Source organism: Hyperolius riggenbachi, chromosome 4, assembly GCF_040937935.1.
Source record: "Hyperolius riggenbachi isolate aHypRig1 chromosome 4, aHypRig1.pri, whole genome shotgun sequence".
In the NCBI taxonomy this organism is placed as follows: domain Eukaryota; kingdom Metazoa; phylum Chordata; class Amphibia; order Anura; family Hyperoliidae; genus Hyperolius; species Hyperolius riggenbachi.
Window position 1 is genome coordinate 199,180,973 of NC_090649.1, and position 18,490 is coordinate 199,199,462.

Below are 18,490 nucleotides of genomic sequence, written 5' to 3' on the forward strand. Positions count from 1 at the left end.
GAGATAAGGAGGCAGAGACTGCCTCCCAGGCTTTTTTGAGCAGAGTCTCCATTTTCCTGTCTGACATATCCTTTAACAAACCTGTATCCTCAAAAGGAATGGCTGAATCTTTGGATAATTTTGAAATAGCAGAATCAACTTTAGGACATTTTGACCACCTAAATACCTCTTCCTCATCAAAAGGATATGGCCTCTTAAATGACTTTGTAATAAACAGCCTCTTATCAGGTTGTTTCCATTCACACACAACTAAATCAATCATTGTTTTATGCACAGGAAACACCACTTGTTTCTGAACAAGCTGTTCTGAATACATATTCTCAATAAAAGCAGGTTCAGGCTTTTCAATAGGAATATTTAAAGCCGTGCAAATGTACTCTAACAATTCAATAGACTGTTCAGGTAGCAGTTTAAACTTTCCTCTATTAGAGCTTCTGGGAGTCTAGCGGAATATTCCACAACATGCTCTATATCCTCCGAGGAGGAATCCGCAACCCTCTGTGCCCCACATACTCCAGGTAGGTCCGTATCCAACATAGAAGGGACTACCTCAAGAGTGGCCGGTAAAGTAGGAGCTTCCTTTGCAGTCAAAAACCTTTCTGCTAAACGCTCCTAAAAATCTAGATAACATATCATTAAACTTGTCACCACTTTCATGTTTTACCACTTGTAGAATACAAGCATTGCACAGAGGTTTAGTATAAATGGGTGCAAGTCTTTTCTGGCAAATACCACATTCCCTAGTGAATTTACATGGTGTGGGGTACTGAAAAACGCAAACAGAAACAATGTCCAAAGTTAGAGTACATCACAAAAAAAACCTCTGCCCCCATAAGTTCTGACAGAAACAAGCCCTTACCTGGTCAGTGTCAGTTTGCGCCATAGTGTCCCTGCCCTGAGAGGTATGCTCCATTGTGGATGGCAGAGGGAACGCTGATCCAGCACACTATGCTGCTGTGTCTATACGCCCATGCGCCTAAATAGATGCGTGCAGCGTTACCACGAGGCGTGTGGTCCGCCTCCCCACCGACGGAAGTTCCGGGCCACCAATAGATTGCTTCTGCCAGAGCCTCAAGCAGAAACGCCGCAACTTGCTCAGTGCTACCATCGGGTAGTCGAACGCGAGAAGTATGTAGAGCCTGCAGAGGTGCATCTGTTAGCAAAGAATCCTTTACTTCCTGAACTAAAATTTTATGCTGATATTTTCAGCTCTTCACGCTCCAAGTCTAGTCAAGTAAAACTCCATCCTTAAAGGGACTCCGAGCAGTGCAGAAACTATGGAAAGATGCATATCATTTTAAAGCTCTCTTTCTCCTCTTTCCAATGATATATAAACCACCACCCTACGCCTTTTAGTTTTCGCTATTTTTGCGATCGAAATTGCTGCGGCCGCGACTTCGATCGCGAAAATAGAGAAAACTAAAAGGCGTAGGGCGACGATTTAGGTGTCGCCAGAAAGAGGAGAAAGAGAGCTTTAAAATGATATCCATCTTTCCATAGTTACATTGTATTACACAGGGCGACTTTTTCTGCTGAATGGAGCTGCTGACTTTGAGAAAAAGTCGCCCTGTGTAATACAATATAACTATGGAAAGATGGATATCATTTTAAAGCTCTCTTTCTCCTCTTTCTGGCGACACCTAAATCGTCGCCCTACGCCTTTTAGTTTTCTCTATTTTCGTGATCGAAGTTGTGGCCGCGGCAATTTCGATCATGAAAATGGCGAACACTCAAAGGCGTAGGGCGTTGGTTTATATATCATTGGAAAGAGGAGAAAAAGAGCTTTAAAATGATATGCATCTTTCCATAGTTTCTGCACTGCTCGGAGTCCCTTTAAAAAGAAATCTTGTGGAATCAACCTTATGAGTATAAACACCTAGTGCATTCTTGCACCTAGTAGATTTAGAGAAAAAAAAGTGCTGTTCTGCTTTTTATACACACCTCCGGTTATCCCATTTGAGTTTTATATAAATGAAAGCTCCTAGAGACCACATTGTGCGGGATACTGATACTGTGAGGGAATTTGCTATGCCACTGAGAGATCAACGCAATGCTGTCAAGGGTAGAAGTTATTCTGCCATCTCTAAAATTTTCAGAGGTAGCTTTAGGGAAATCTTGTTACTTTTTGTTTGTTAATATAAGCAACTCCTGTGTCCTTAATCCTTATCTAAAGGTAACAACCCTCAACATATTTTATAGTTGTCTGTAATACTTCATTCAGTGCTAACAACTGCCTGGAATTAAATGACTGAGCTCTGACTTGGTTTGATCATACCTCCTGGAAGGAAATCTCTTTCATGTGAGCACCTCATCCTATTAGAGTTTAATCCATAGTTAGTATCTTGCTGACAGGATATCTTCACAGTCTCCCCTGATGCAAGCTGTGTTCTATCAACTATCAATTCATTTATTCCTGCCTATCACTTGGTACATCTAAAATGATTTCCAATAATGCTGTTGATTTTTACCAGGTTTTTAGAAGCGATACCTGCAGCATTCTTATTCTTCTGTACTGCTGGATATGTCCAACTTAAGAAGCCCCGAAACATCAAATTCCTTCTTGCTTTCTCTAGATTTTCCATAACAATCCACTAGCGATCATAAAACAATTAATGGCTGACTGCTAACTGATTGTTCAAATAAGGACAAGCATGAGAACTGGAAATGTGTCTGAGCATCCCGCAATTTAACTGCAGATGTCGGAATCCTTTGAAATAAAATACAGATCTGGTCATGCCAGAAAACATCTTAGATCTGCTGTGATCATCAAACTCTGAAACTTCTTATTAATAGCCTAGATGCTGCATTTCCAAGATTTTATGAATGGTTTTACTGGTTTAAATTTGAGAATGAACCTAAACTCAAAATTAAAGCATGATTGTCAGCCACAAAATTCTGTTCTATTTACCCACTGTTCTGTGATTATCATGCAGCCTGACCAATTGTATGGACATGTTCACGTCACTACATCACACAGAGATGTGTGCACGGTCATACAATTACATGGGCAGTGAGTTCATGTACAGTATTGCACCCCACAATGCGCATAGTGTAAGTGCAACTTTAGGGCTAGATCAAATTAAGAATGTAAGAAGTAGTGGTACATTTTTGTTAAGCATGGGTGGCATAGGGCAGCTTCTACACAATTTCTATTACATTGAAAGTAACCTCAGCAGGTTTTTTTTTTTTTGCTAAAGTTGGATTGAGTTTAAGTGGTCAGTTATTGCCCTATGGCTATGTTTGATCGGGGAGCACTTGAACGATTAAAGAACTGGACTCTGCATCATCTTTCTCCCTAAAGCTTTCCTTTAAAGTGGTCTGAAAGCCAGTATTTCTACTTTGCTCTAAAAGATTCCTCACAGCTTGAAAGCCACTATCCCATTTTTTTTTTGTATCAGAACATCACTGAAATGGTTAAACAAAGCACCTTGTCCTGCCATTCACCTTCAAATCTGCATCCAAACTGGAGATAACAGTATATTTGTTTACATCCCAATGTTGATACATGTGTGTAAACAGTGTAACAAGTGAAAAGGAGCTCTCTGTGAAGCTCTCTGTGCTTCAGACACACACAGCTCACAATAGCTCATTAGAAGATGTTGATATATAATAAAAAGCAGTTTGATTAAAATGCAATGGCAGGTTTCAGGGCACGATAAAATACACTTTGGAAACTTGTAATTTGTAAACAAACAATACTACCTATGCACAAAAGCAAATATGATAACTGTATGAGTAATAAAAAGTAGGAAAACACATTTTTACTGAGTGTTATGTCAGAGTTTTAGAGCACATTGATGCTTGGTGTTAAAGTTTTGTTACTTGATCATTAACTCCCTCTTCATCATCAAAATTTTAAATGGGAAAAAAAAAAAAAAAAAAAAAAAAAAAAAGAGACTACGCTGGTATATTGTATTATTTCAAGCTTTAGTAAATTATTAAAATATGTCACGTGTATTTAAAAACATTCACACGCTTAACAGTAAGGGCCCCTTTCTACTAGCAATAGGCTGCGATGATCGCATCGCGGGTACTTTTGGTTTTGTTCCGGATTTGTCCATCCATTATTGCCTATGAGAATTAGATGTGTGCTATGAGAATCTGCAGCATCCATCCATTTTTTTTATACTCGAGTCGCATTGTGCATTGGTTCCGTTCAGGCTCAATGAGATGATCGCATCGCACCATGGCTAGTGAAAACCCTTAGCTGTGCTTGGTATTACCAGAAAGAACAGTCTGATACTACACAAGATGGCAATTGTGATGCTAATGCAGTGTTGCTCTATTTTATTCAGTCATATTTAGAAAAAAAATCTGCAAGTTTAAAGCAAGTACTCCTTCGATATCTCTTGCAAGGGTTAAAAACACACACACACACACACACACACACAACAGATTTCATGTATTTCTTGCCACGAGTTGTGTACAATAGGACAATTCTGCTCCAATATTCATGACTTTTTTAAACTTGCCGTTCAAACAGAAAGTACTCAGAAATCCTGCATAATGGTCTTAATGATACCATTGAGCAGTTTAAATTAAAATTACAGAGTGCTTGAAATAACACACTGACAGCACTTCTCATAAATTACTCTATCAACACATTGCATAAAGAGGACATTTTCATGATATTTTTTGTGACCAAAATCTCTAAATTACAGTTTCCCTTAATTTGGCCAAAACTGTTATTAAGCTAATTTTAAAACTAATTGTCTGACCTCTTTTTTAAAACAAAATCACTATGTAGACATCTGATTGGGTCCAGTTACTTTGTTGCAAAGCGTGCTTTATCCGGATACACTTCACATGGATACAAATCTGAAGTTAGACAAAATAGCCATTTAAATATCATTACTGCGTATTTATATAGTGACGACATATTCTACAGCGCTTCACTCATGCCACTAACTATGCTCACATCTCTAACTGTACCTCAGAAGGGCTCATAAATAATTAGAATAAAAACTCCTCCAAATCATAGTTTTGATGCCAGGAGACACACTGTGACAATAATATTGTTTGCCCACTCTCCCCCCCCCCCCCCCCACCCCCAAAAAAAGCTTTAATATGAAAAAATAATTAAAATGTTTATTTGAGCACCTTAAAATTTTAACCTGGTATGCCGAAGGATACAAATCAGAATAAAGTGGCATGTTGCTTTTGATCCTCACCATAGGTAATGGAAAAAAACATTAAAGAGACTCACAAAATTTTGAGCCTTATTTTTTCTATCCTATAAGTTCCTATGCCTGTTCTAATGTGGTCTGTCTTACTGCAGCCTTTCCTACTTGCACTGTCTCAGTAATAAATCTTATCTCCTTTCCTCTGTCGTGTTTGTCGGGCTGAGGCTGGAACGTGTGGAATGTGCAGCACTGCTTGTCATTGGCAGAAACTTTACACACCCCCTCCAAGCTCTGCATGAGTCACACAGTAAGCTAGTTCTTAGCCTATGATACTCTGGTTAGAAGCTAGTCTTGTTTGTAAACACTGCCTAAAACTGTTAATTACTAGCCAGGATTGCAGCAGGGAGTGGCAGAAACAGCACAGAGGGGTCCAGGAGAATATAATGAATATAATGGTATGCTTTTTATTGTAAGAATATTAGAGTACAAATTCTCTTTAATAACCAGGCAGGCCATTAGCACTGTGTTGCTTGCTGCATACAGCGGGTAGTAGTAGTAGTAGTATATACTATAGACCCTAAATAATAGTCTATAAACCTTCTATGGGAAGTGCTACACTCTGCACCCATCTGAACTACAATTATACCACAGATCTCACATGAGCACACTTATTTACATATCTGTAGCTTGATTAGTTCACTTGTGCTGTGTACTAATATATATATATATATATATATATATATATATATATATATATATATATATATATATATATATATATATATATATATATATATATTATATATATATATATATATATATTTTACATTGACATGCGAGTCCGATAATTAAAACGTTAATCATTTTAAGGCACTGGCAATTCCACAGGGCCAAACCAGGAGAATTCGCTAACATGACAGCAAAACTGAATGTTTGGAAGAAAAGTACTATCTTATCCAGTCCAATGGCACCAAGTCCTAATCATGCAAAGTTAAAATAAAAGTATATCTTGTTTAAGGCACCGAACACGTGTGTTTTTCAGCATCATTTTTCACTATATCAGCAACATCATCAAACTGCACATATTACAACAGCAATGCTTCGAGTGCTAAGTGGCTTTCCTGCAGTCCAAACTAGTCACCTACTAAAAGCATATGATGCATCATTAAATAAATAATATGACAAGGCAGAAAGTATACCGATGAGCTGTGGAAACCCCAGTTAGGGCAAGACTGGCACAACATTTCCTTTTTTTTTTTTTTTTTTTACAATATTTAAGTACTATATTAATTGCCCTCCCAGTTTACAGAGTGTAGAAAGAAGAGCTGATTCAACACAGCAGTTAATATTCCTGATATTCCTGCTACACCTTTTAAAAAATGTGTTGCTGCCAGAAGTTTTAAAATGAGCAAATTTTCCCCCCAAAACCGCCAGTATTTTTTTTTTTTTTTACAAATCTCTTTGATGAACAGTGCTATAATTTTGCTGGTAAAACACACTGGTTTTTAACGTAAAACGTAAGTGAAAATAAACTGATGAGATAAACAATCGTATCTGTCCTACTCCTAAAATTACCGTTTAGATATCCCACAGTTTTGGGTCACATATAAAAACTTGTAAAGGATACCCGAGGTGACATGATAAGAGAGACATGGGTATGTACAGTGCCTAGCACACAAATCACTATGCTGTGTTCTTTTTTTCTTTCTCTGTCTGAAGAGTTAAATATCAGGTATGTAAGTGGCTGACTCAGTCCTGACTACAGTGTGACCCTCACTGATAAGAAATTCCAACTATAGAACACTTTCCTAGCAGAAAATGGCTTCTGAGAGCAGGAAAGAGATATAATGGGTCAATACATTTTAGCTCTGGCATACTTCAATTAATGTGTCATTGAGCAAAAACAATAACAAGGTAAACTTAAAAAGTAGATTTAAACATAAAATAAAACTGGAATAGCTAAAAAGTAAATTTTAGGAGAAAGAAGATAGATACAAAAGTTTATTTCATTAGTTTATTTGTGCCTCGGGTGTCCTTAAAAACAGTAGATTTACTGTTTTGCCCACCATGAATATAGTATTTTTACAAGATTTGCAACTCATCATAGGTTTTTAATTGTATTGGAGATGGAGTTGCAGATATACAGTAGTTGTAGTAACTACTACTACTACTAGGATCAAAAGCAATGGTTGAGGCCAGTGATGAAAGGACAGTAAATAAAAACACAAAAAAGTTACACAAGGGGATGTATTGTCTGCATTGCTTTTCATGTTGGTGCTGGAAGCTGCTCTTAGGGAAACTTGATATGAATGTTAACATCACAGTTTAAATGGTTCAGCTGGCAGATGACCTGACAAATATAGCTTGAACTTACGGTTCATATGAAAGAAAAAAAAACAGAGGTGAAACTTGACAGATAAAATGGGATTGGACTATGACCAGGAGAAACCCAATTATCTGAGCATGAATAAAGGGGTTTAGGAACACAGAGCAGCAGAGATCAGACATTTTTAACATAAGCATGTTGAAGTGAACCCGAAGCAAATGAAAAAAAAAATGGTTAGATGCGTAGCTTGATAGCCCAGAGGCTTTCAGAGTCCCCCTTGCCACCACTGTTGCCACGTGTGGACCCTATTGGATATGATTTTGTTGGATATGTTCTCATGACTGCACTTCCCGCTGTGTACTAGCGTGCCATACAGTGCCTGTGCGAGAGTATGGCCTTGCCTGTGCAGTAGGCCTAACCAGATTGTCCATGATATCAGCATGATAGGACAAACATGTCTCAAGCTATTTTATAGCTGAAACTTACACCCCAAGTCACCAGTGCAAAAGGAGTGAATTTGGTACAGTGGTGTTGCCTACTCTGTAGCTGAATAATTTAAGTCTGGCCACTAAAGAGGATAAACAGTATCAGTACGTCAATAGGGTTTAGCGGTTAGTGTTGTTGGCTAGGGTTAGGCACCAGTAGTAGAAGGGTTAGCATAAGGGTAATAGTGTCAAGGGACATTCGTCATCACCTGTAAAGTTAGGATAGATTTGGATATCAGGAATAGGATGACATTAGGCATGGTGGTTAGGGTTAGGCATTATGATAGAGATGACGTTTGAGGGAAGGTTTAAATGAATTATGAAGGGGATTATCTTAGGCAGGTAGGTTTGGTTAGGCGTCTAATTGGATTTTACATTAGGGGCATTGGTTAGGTTATCAAACAGGGATAAACGCTGAATATTCATCAAAAACAGCATTGCATCTTAACTTTGGCTTTCTTTTTGCAAAAAAAACATCAAGGTGGTTTCATATGTACCTATTCACATGTTTTTTTGTTAGCAATCCAAATCCTGGCTTGTGCACCAAAAGAGCCTTCACAAACCAGAGGCCCACACAAAAGAGGTATTGACCTCTCACTTGGTTCTCTGTCCTATGCTTTGCTGCTTGAAGGCAAGATGGAGCAAAGCAAGAAGCAGCAGAGCTTCAGGTCAGAAATCAAGGCTTTTATTTAAGGTAGGCTTGAAATTTGAGGTACACCGTAAAAGCTCTGGAGAATCCCAAATCCCAAAATGTAGTTTCTGCCATCTTGTAATATCCACACTTGCAGCAGTGTCAAACTGTCAAGTTCACTTTAAAGCTTTACCACCTCTGTAGAACTAGCTGCTGTCACCAAGAAGATTTTTTTTTAGTCTTAATGGGCCTAGTGGGTCTCTGATTTAGCTGGGCCTCTTAGTATGGAACCTCACCTGTGCCACTTTCATCCCTAACCATTGCACTCAATCAAAGGCATGCTGCAGGTCCTGTGGACTGGGGAGAAAGCAGTTAGGTTTAGCATTAGATTTTTATCATGTGGCCAGTTGGTGGGAGATGAGACTAAAGAAGTAAAGCTGTATAGTATGCAGCCTTTCCAACCTCTTCATTTGCAACCATGACAAGATTGCTTTAAGGAAAAAAATGAATCTCAAGGCTATCATTTTAACCTTGTACTCATCTTCTCATAATGCTGTTTTTGGAAACAGGACAACTGGCTTCAGTCTGCACTTTTAATCTTCTAGAAGAAGACTGAACTTGTACCATTCACAATTTTATGTGCCAGGTATTTTAAAGCCTAAATGTACTAGAAGAAATTAAAAAATGCAGCTAAATGAAAAGTCATAATGAAAGTCATTTGAGAGAAGTTTGCGGTCTCGGTAAGCTTTTCTCTTTTAGGAGACCAAGAACAGTAATTTGTGCACTTTATATGAAAACTGAAAGGCTTTTTTTACTTAAATATTCCAGCACAGTAGCATATTATAAGGATGGAAGCCACATAATACACTGGAAGTGCCAGGTGAAGCCGAAAAAAAGGCACCAGCTAGTACCTTTGCCATACTAGAATGGAGGACTTCATTATAAGACCTGAAAGGGCCAGTACAAAAAAAGTAAAAAGTAACATGAAATGTAATGCTAGAGGACTGTGTACCGAGCTTCTAACTGTATTTCCCAACAACATATAGCATGAGTGGCAAACAGGAAGTTAAGATCACAGCAGTGCTCCAAGTGTCACACAAAGGAAAAGAAGCAGCAAAACTCCATCTTAACACAGCTAAAAACTCATAGTATAAAGTGTGAGCATGAATCAAATTTTAAGTAATCCTGAACCGAGCCCCCCCCCCCCCCTTACCTTATATAAGTAAGTATAAACTTACTTACCTCATATAGGTAAGTATATACTTACCTAAATAAAGGAAAGGCTCTGAATGCCACAGAGCACAGGTGTCAAACTCCAGTCCTTGAGCGCCATATCCATACTAGTATTTAGGATGGACTGAGAAATGGAGAAATGTGTTCTACTTGAACCACACCTTTCCTGATTCAGCCCTGTTAATCAATTTGAACTGTGCTAAAAATTTGTGAAGACATCAGCCCCTGAAGACTGGAGTTGAATATCCCTGCCATAGAGCCTTCCCGATCCTTGATCCATCCCGTTGTTCCAGCCCTGATAAATTTATTCAACCTGTCAGTCCTCCTCCGCCAACCTTCTGAAGTTCTTGCACCTCTGAGTACTTCTGAAGGCGAACAAATTTGTACTGTATACTGTGAACACGCGAGTCTGGGCTCGCACAAGAAAAGTGCAGATGTGTTCGTCTTTTGAAGCACTCAGGGGCGCGAGTACTTCCGAAGGCAGCCAAGGAGGGCGAATAGGTATTCAATCTAGAGCCTTCCCTCTGCATATGCATGTATCTAACCTGAACTTAGTTTCCTCAGTTCAGGTTTACTTTATAAGGAAAATTAATTTGTGTAAAAAGAAAAAATATTTTACATTTGGCTATACATATTACAAAATATTACAAGGCTAATTAGCAAATATTTTTATCAGATGAATAACTATTTATGCCCATATATAACCCAGTCATTCCAGTGATCTCTGGGAACATCAGACATGGAGAAGGACGTGGGGATACAGGTTGATAAGAAACTATATACAATGCCAATCAGCAGCAGCTAAAGTTTTGGGCACCACACTATAGAAAGGACAAAGACTGACAACTAGAACAGCCAGATGGAAGGTCTTTCTTGCCAAGAAAGGTTAGACAAACTGGGCTTATTTAGCTTGGGAGAAAGATAAACAGAAGTGAATTAACATGTATAATACACACATGTGACTTTGAACGGAACTGTGGAGGTGTTGAGTAGATGGGCTTCAGCACACACTTGTTACTGGCTTCATATTGAAGGCTAAGATGCTGACAACAGTTCTCTGGGGTATTCTAGCAACAAAAGAGCAGATGGTCTTGTGGTGGAGAGGTTTATGCACTACTGTGCTCCCTCAGAGATGGGTCCCCGAGGTGTGCCATTGCTGCATATTAAGCCTTGGAAGGTGTTCATAGGACTGATAAACTGAGCTATGCTTTGTACATGAGCTGTTGTAGATTTTATTTATGGCTGGTATAATAACCTGGAAACTTTGCCAACACAATTGTTACAGATAAGTCACACAGGTGCATAACAGGGAATCCCCAGGTGATTGTGATGCAGCCTGTGGAATGTGCAGTGTGCAGGTGTGATTATTAAAACAAAAAGAGTGCTCTTCCCATAGCCGGGGAAGTTTTTTTTTTGTTTTTGTTTTTTTTTTGGGGGGGGGGGGGGTTATTTAGTTTAAGTTTGATTACTTTGCTTGTATGTATACATAAAACACAAACATTCCACAGACCCCCTGAAGGAAGTTTGGTGCATCATATTGGCAGCAAAAAAAACCTTATTGCTGCCACCAACAGGATGCACCCAGCCCCAAAGTGACAAACTACCAGCTCATTTCCTCCGCTCACCTGACTACACACTGGTGCTTTGGGTGGGGCGAAAGCGCCAATCAACCTGCCAGTCCATTTGAGCAATGATTTACTCAGACAAGTGCACATGGAGGAAGGCACAATGGGATCCTGTGATAGGAGAGAGGGGGTTGCAGCAGTGTGGGGCATGAAGTAAGAATACTGGATGGAATGGAAGGAATACCACCAAACATAGGTGAACCAAAGACAATAGCAAAGATTTGTAAATGTCTTTCTCACCCAGCTTAAAATGAACCCGAGGTGAGAGTTGTATGGAGGCTGCCATATTCATTTCCATTTAAACAATACCAGTGACCTGGCTGTCCTGCTGATCCCCTGTCTCAAATACTTTCAGCCATAAACCCTGAACAAGCATGCAGCAAATCAGTTGTTTCTGATATTGTCAGAACTGACAAGATTAGCTGCATGCTTGTTTCTGATGAACTTCAGACATTACTGCAGCCAAATAGACCAGCAGGACTGCCAGACAACTGGTATGGTTAAAAAGGGAACAAATATGGCAGCCTCCAGATCACTCTCACCTCAGGTTCACTTTAAACAAAACCAAGCGGAGTGCCCCCTTCATTGCTATTTATCTTGGTGATTTTCCCTTAAAGAGAACCCGAGGTGTGTTTAAAGAATGTTATCTGCATACAGAGGCTGGATCTGCCTATACAGCCCAGCCTCTGTTGCTATCCCAAACCCCACTAAGGTCCCCCTGCACTCTGCAATCCCTCATAAATCACAGCCATGCTGTGAGGCTGTGTTTACATCTGTAGTGTCAGTCTCAGCTGCTCCCCCGCCTCCTGCATAGCTCCGGTCCCTGCCCCCGTCCCTTCCCTCCAATCAGCAGGGAGGGAAGGGATGCAGGCGGGGTCTGGAGTTCTGCAGGAGGCGGGGAGAGCAGCAGACTGACACTATAGAGATAAACACAGCCAGCTCTGACAAGCTGTTTGTCAGCAGCTTGGCTGTGATTTATGAGGGATTGCAGAGTGCAGGGGGACCTTAGGGGGGTTTGGGATAGCAACAGAGGCTGGGCTGTATAGGCAGATCCAGCCTATGTATGCAGATAATATTCTTCAAACCCACCTCAGGTTCTCTTTAAATGCCAGCATAACATGGTCACTGGTCATGACATGAATTAAGAAAGGAATTTAATCTTAGATTGTTTTCTCACAGCACACAGGCCTGTTAGGAGTTGCCAAGAATTTACTTGGTGTAATGAAATGGCTACGTAAGACTCCTAAAATAAAGTGGAGCTGTGACAGTGGAGGAGCGCTGAAGGTCATCCAAAGCAAGAAGAAAATGGATAACATCAAGAGCAAACCGGTTCAACAATAAATTTCCTTCTGACAATCTGAGAAAGTAAAAAAAAACAACAAAAAAAAACTCTTCCTTAGACAGCAAGCAGCTACAAATTCCTGTGAAGACATGTAAAACATTCCACTGGACACAGCAGGACATAACTCACTAAAATGCTGATTTGTAGATACAGCATTGCCTTCTTAAAATGTAAGGCATTCACGTTTAATCACTTCCAGGACATATATAAAAACAAGGCCTAGATGTCTGAGTTCAGGATTGTGGGTGGATCTATACAAATACATTCTTTTATTGCCTGTGGTTATCTTCAGTAGCAATGCTGTACTTTACAGTACTTCCAACTAGCGGGTTTTGGTTCCTTTTGGCCTACCACAAAAATCCTTGTGTGGCTCTCCATAGCCCGACTTTGGCTGTGCCTGATCTGTAGGCATGGAACATGTGCACAATAATAGCCAGAACATGAACTTGGTAAAAATAACTACTTACAATGTAGCAAGGCTCACAAAAAGCTTTCTTGTCCACAGCATAAAAGGGTTGCCCACGCAGTTTGCTGTTGCAGGTCATACAGGTGAAACACTCAACATGAAACACTTGGTCCATGGCGGTACATCCAGTACCCTCTCCAACAACATTTTCTCCACAGCGAGCACAACGCCCTGAAATCAACAAACATTATACTAGTATTGGTAAGAGATTTGGCATCAACCTCACAGTAACAATAGGCTAACACATACTAGGTTAAGGTTCAACTTGCATGAATCAATTCTAAACTCACATTTATTATAATAGTGTAATGTGTGATATAACAACCAAATAAAATTAAAGTTAAAGGAACAGTCACATGTATGCATGCATGTGCGCGCACGCACGCAACACACACACACACACACACACACACACACACACACACACACACACACACACACACACACACACACACACACACACACCTTTGTACGCTGTCTTTTCTCACTGAGGGCCACTATGGCATTGCAGCAGCCAGACCATCCATGACATTGCAGAGGCCCGGCTACTTGCTCTGCCACCTGGGTACAGATATGCTTCATTGCCACTCACTTTCGCTTTGGTGAGATGCCACAAATGCCACATGGCAGTTTTCCAAAAGTCCAGCCAATCACCCTTCTTCCTCTTACATGGCACTGAGATGGCACACTAAAATACATACATTCATACACTCTAGCCGTGTGATACTTACCTAAAGGATACTGTGCAGCTTTCTATGCCTCAATGGTCTCCAGCTATTTCACCCACATATTGACAAACCTACGTCTTCCCCAATACTAATTCAGTGACCAATTTTGGTCTGCGATCTACATTGACATATGCTTGAACCAGACAAAGGACGCTTGGTGCACACTACACTGCATCTACAATTGATCACGTACACGGTTTTTAAATACCGGTTTTCACAGCTGCTGAAATTTCAACATTTTGCCCCTGAAAAGAAGGCTGCTCCTGAAGCAGCGAAATGTGCGTCAGGCCAATTTTGATATGGACTATGTTGACAAATGGACTGTTATGATGTTTGTTATACCTGCTGGCTATTTTAGGCTTATAATGAAAAGCTACATTTTCTAAATCCCCTGCTGTTAATTTGCTACAGGCCTGGAATACCTCAGCCCCTTTTTCTTTTTTCCTATTTATGTATTGATCAACAAAGGGAGCCTTAATGCCACTTTAGGGGCTCCATTGTAGCTCAAACTGGTGCTGGATGCAGAGAAGGCCTGCAATAGAATTGACAGAACTTTTCTACTTCAAGCTCTAAGCTTTGGTATAATTTTTATTAAGAGATTTCATAAAAATCTATTTTAACCACTTTAAGACCTCGGTGGCTCCTCCAGGACCGTCTAACGCCGATCAGCGTAAGGTCCTGGAGGAGTGTTTTGCAGGGGATCGTGTGCATCCCCGTTTGGATGACTGAGCTCCGCCTTCAGTCTCTAAGTGGCAATCGTCGCTCGGAGACTGTTAGACAGCGAAACCTCCATCTTTTATCCCTGTATAGCGCTGCGATCTACAGCAGCGCTGTACTGGGGACAGCTGTGAGACACAGTTTATAAAACAATTAAGACCTTTCCTCTACTCACTGTCAGGCCGTAAAACCTAACATTTCAACTGCACATGATTTTATGCCATCAAACTTCACCTTGCCTCTTCTCTTCCATTTTAGCAACAACTGAAAGCTTGGTTTACCATTAGTCTGATCTGTAATGCTGGGAATACACGGTTCATTTCTGACGTGCGTTTCTGCTCTCGATCGTTTTTGCCGCTCAATTTCAGCTCTCGATTCTTATCTTTCTCTCGTTTTTCTAATCTTTTTTCCATTCACTTCCATCAGAAATCGAGCGGCAAAAGAATCGAAAGGGAGATCGGCCGGGGGTCGTATCGTGTAGATTGGGTTTCAGATGGGATTAGTACCCATACAGAATATAAGTAATACTGGCTGACGAGGAGTTCGGTCAATGGGGTGAATGTTTGGTTGTCAGAGGGGAATGACTTGGTCAGTATGTTTGAATGTGGGTATATGAGCTTGTATTTATGGGTGTATGAAGGTATAGATGGGTTTGTATGTGTAGTAGGATGTATGGGGGGGGGTGGGAGGGGTGGGTGTATGTGTCGGTGTGAACAAGTGGGTTGGGTTGTATAAGAATATCTGTGTTTGGTTTGTATATATTTTGTAACTTTAATATGCATTTACTTTATTTGGACAAACTAAAAGAAAGTATATAAAGAGTGTCGAACTATGATGCAAACTGATTTACCAGACATAAAGAGGTTTGCGATGAAGCCTATTTGCTGAGTCTGGTAGCACAGATACAGAGCGGAGTTCAAAAAAAAAAGTAAAAAAAAAAAAAAAAAGAAAAAAGGGAGATTGGACATGTCGGAAATTATCTATCGAACCATCTAATGAGCTACAAAACGAACCGTGTATTCCCAGCATAACAAGGAAAGAAGAATTACAGGTAATTCCAGTAGAAAACAATAGGGTCTCAGCCAACATGTAACCCAATCTAGTAAAATGAGGTTTAATAAATGTGCATGTAGTTCTCCTTTAAGAACACAAACTATACAGTAATGCATAGACATATCTAGTATTGCAAAACATATGGCGATATATATATATATATATATATATATATATATATATATATATATATATTTTTATTTTTATTTTTTTTACCTGAAAAAGACAGAGGTTAAAAGGTAGCACTCAAGGACAATGACCTCATTTAACCCACGGGACTTACATTTAATTAGCAGTAAACATTTTCTCCTTGACTTCCCACAAAGCCTGGGAGCCCGCTAGCATGTTTAATTAAATCCCCCTATTCAAAGCCTATCTGCGCCAATAGAACTTTTAATACGCTAAGATCCGGCTTTCCATATTCTGACTAATATAGTTATTAGCTGACAGCTATGTGGATGCAGCAATTACCATGCTACATGCACCCAGGGCTGGGAATATTTCATGCAAATCACAGGCGCTGCCGCTGCCGATTTGCCCTTTTCCAATTACTTGATCAATGGGCCATAATAACAGTGGATAAGCTGTCGGCTCCATACTAAATGAAATGGATGAATAGGAGATAAGAACGTGAAGACGATAAATTGGCAAAGACACAGCCAGTGTTAAGAAGAAAATAAAAAAGGTTTGATACATAAAGCTGGAGGAAATGATTAGCATTACAAGTGATAGAACAATTTGCTTTAATGACAGAAACGACTTAAGTTCACAATGGTGCTCGGGGGAGTTTAACATCGCTTTTCCAGATCAGCTGCATTCATGGCAGCTAAACATAACTGAACTCCAAATATAAAATACAAATGGTGATGGTCTCAGGCCAGTAAACAAGCTGACATCTGACCAGAATTATTGGTTGGCAGAAGGTAATAAAGAGCTAGCACCAGAGCAGAGTAAGGCCTGGTGCACACCAGAGGAGTTTTTCTGAGCGCTTTGAGTTTTTAAATCTGCTGCTAATGTTATCCTATGTGTCTGTGCACACTGGAGCAATGAGGTTTTGTAAAAAACCCCATAGCACTACATTGGGAAGAGCTTTTAGAGGTTTCAAAAGCTCTTCCCAATGTAATGCTATGGTTTTTTTTTTTACAAAACCTCATTGCTCCAGTGTGCACAGACACATAGGATAACATTAGCAGCAAATTTAAAAACGCAAAACGCTCAGAAAAACTCCTCTGGTGTGCACCAGGCCTAACTGTAGACACAGAAGATCAAGCAGAATTGTGTGATATGTGTGTGTGATATGTGTGTGTGTGTGTGTGTGTGTGTGTGTGGTGTGTGTGTGTGTGTTGTGTGTGTGTGTGTGTTGTGTGTGTGTGTGGTGTGTGTGGTGTGTGTGTGGTGTGTGGTGTGTGGTGTGTGGTGTGTGGTGTGTGGTGTGTGTGTGTGTGTGTGTGTGTGTGTTTTGGAATTAAGAAAAATTGATCAGCTAATTAGTCTTTTAAATAACTTTAGGAAAACAGCAGAACCTCAGAGGTTGGGTCTGCATGTGCTACTCCCCCTCTTAAAGAGGAACTGTAACGACAAAACGGCCCCTGGGGGGTACTCACCTCGGGTGGGGGAAGCCTCAGGATCCTAATGAGGCTTCCCACGCCGTCCTGCGTCCCTCGGGGGTCTCGCTGTAGCCCTCCGTACAGCCGTGACGCAATATTTACCTTCCTGGCTCCTGCGCAGGCGCTCTGGCGGCTCCGAAGTAGGCGGAAATACCCGATCACCGTCGGGTCTGCTCTACTGCGCAGGCGCAAGTTTCCGGCGCCTGCGCAGTAGAGCGGACCCGACGGAGATCGGGTATTTCCGTCTATTTCCGTGCCGAAAGTCACCACAGCGCCCCCGCTGGAGCCAGCAAAGGTAACTATTGAACTGACAGTCGGCACAGTCGCCGGCTGTTCGGAGGGCTGCGGCGAGACCCCCGTGGGACAGAGGACGGCGTGGGAAGCCTCATTAGGATCCGGAGGCTTCCCCCACCCGAGGTGAGTACCCCCCAGGGGAGGTTTTTGTTGTTACAGAGTCTCTTTAAAGCGGAACTGTAAATACTTTTTAAATACACTGTTTCACTTACCTGAGGCTTTCTTCAAGCGCCCAGCAGCTGTCCTGTCCCGCTTCTCCACGAGCCTCCGTTCCCCCGCCGCAGGTACTTTCGGTTTCGCCGCCGGGCAACTGCGCCTGCGTGGCTCTGGCCACGCATATCCTTTCTTCACATTCCCCGCTTTTGCAGAGGGGAACGCGAAGAAAAGATACACTTGGCAGGGCTGCGCTGGCCTCGACTTACAAGTCGAGGTACAGAACGGAGCGGCGGCGGGAGAATGGAGGCTCGTGGAGGACCGGCGCGGGACAGGACGGCTGCTGAGGGCTTACAGAAGCACCAGGTAAGTGAAACAGAGTATTTAAAAAGCATTTACACTTCCGCTTTAGGTAAATCATTACCATAAATGGTGGAGGCACACAAGGCACGCTACTCCAAGAGAACTTAAAGGGACACTTAAAGTGGTATGAAACCCAGCATTTCTTCTTTGCTCTAAAAGATTATTTACAGCATATTATATACTACCACCATTTTTTTTTTTTTTACTAGAACAGCATTCAACTAATTAAACACGGGATTTACAAGCTCCCTGCAGGGAAGGCTATATGCATTCGTACTGGAGATAACATTATCTTGTGTTTGTTTACATTCCTCTATTGAAACAATTAAGTATTCTTTGGCAAT

The 18,490-nt window shown here is 40.8% G+C and overlaps 1 protein-coding gene across 6 annotated transcripts in view; it reads right to left on the reverse strand.

Annotated features, from left to right (window-relative positions):
• Nucleotides 1-18,490, reverse strand: part of LPP (LIM domain containing preferred translocation partner in lipoma) — a 419,710-nt gene that overhangs the window by 58,053 nt on the left and 343,167 nt on the right. For all 6 annotated transcript variants that reach the window (XM_068281218.1, XM_068281216.1, XM_068281219.1 and 3 more), the window contains one exon: nucleotides 13,233-13,402. In XM_068281218.1, the coding sequence (XP_068137319.1) occupies nucleotides 13,233-13,402 (170 nt within the window). The remainder of the gene's footprint in view (nucleotides 1-13,232; nucleotides 13,403-18,490) is intronic.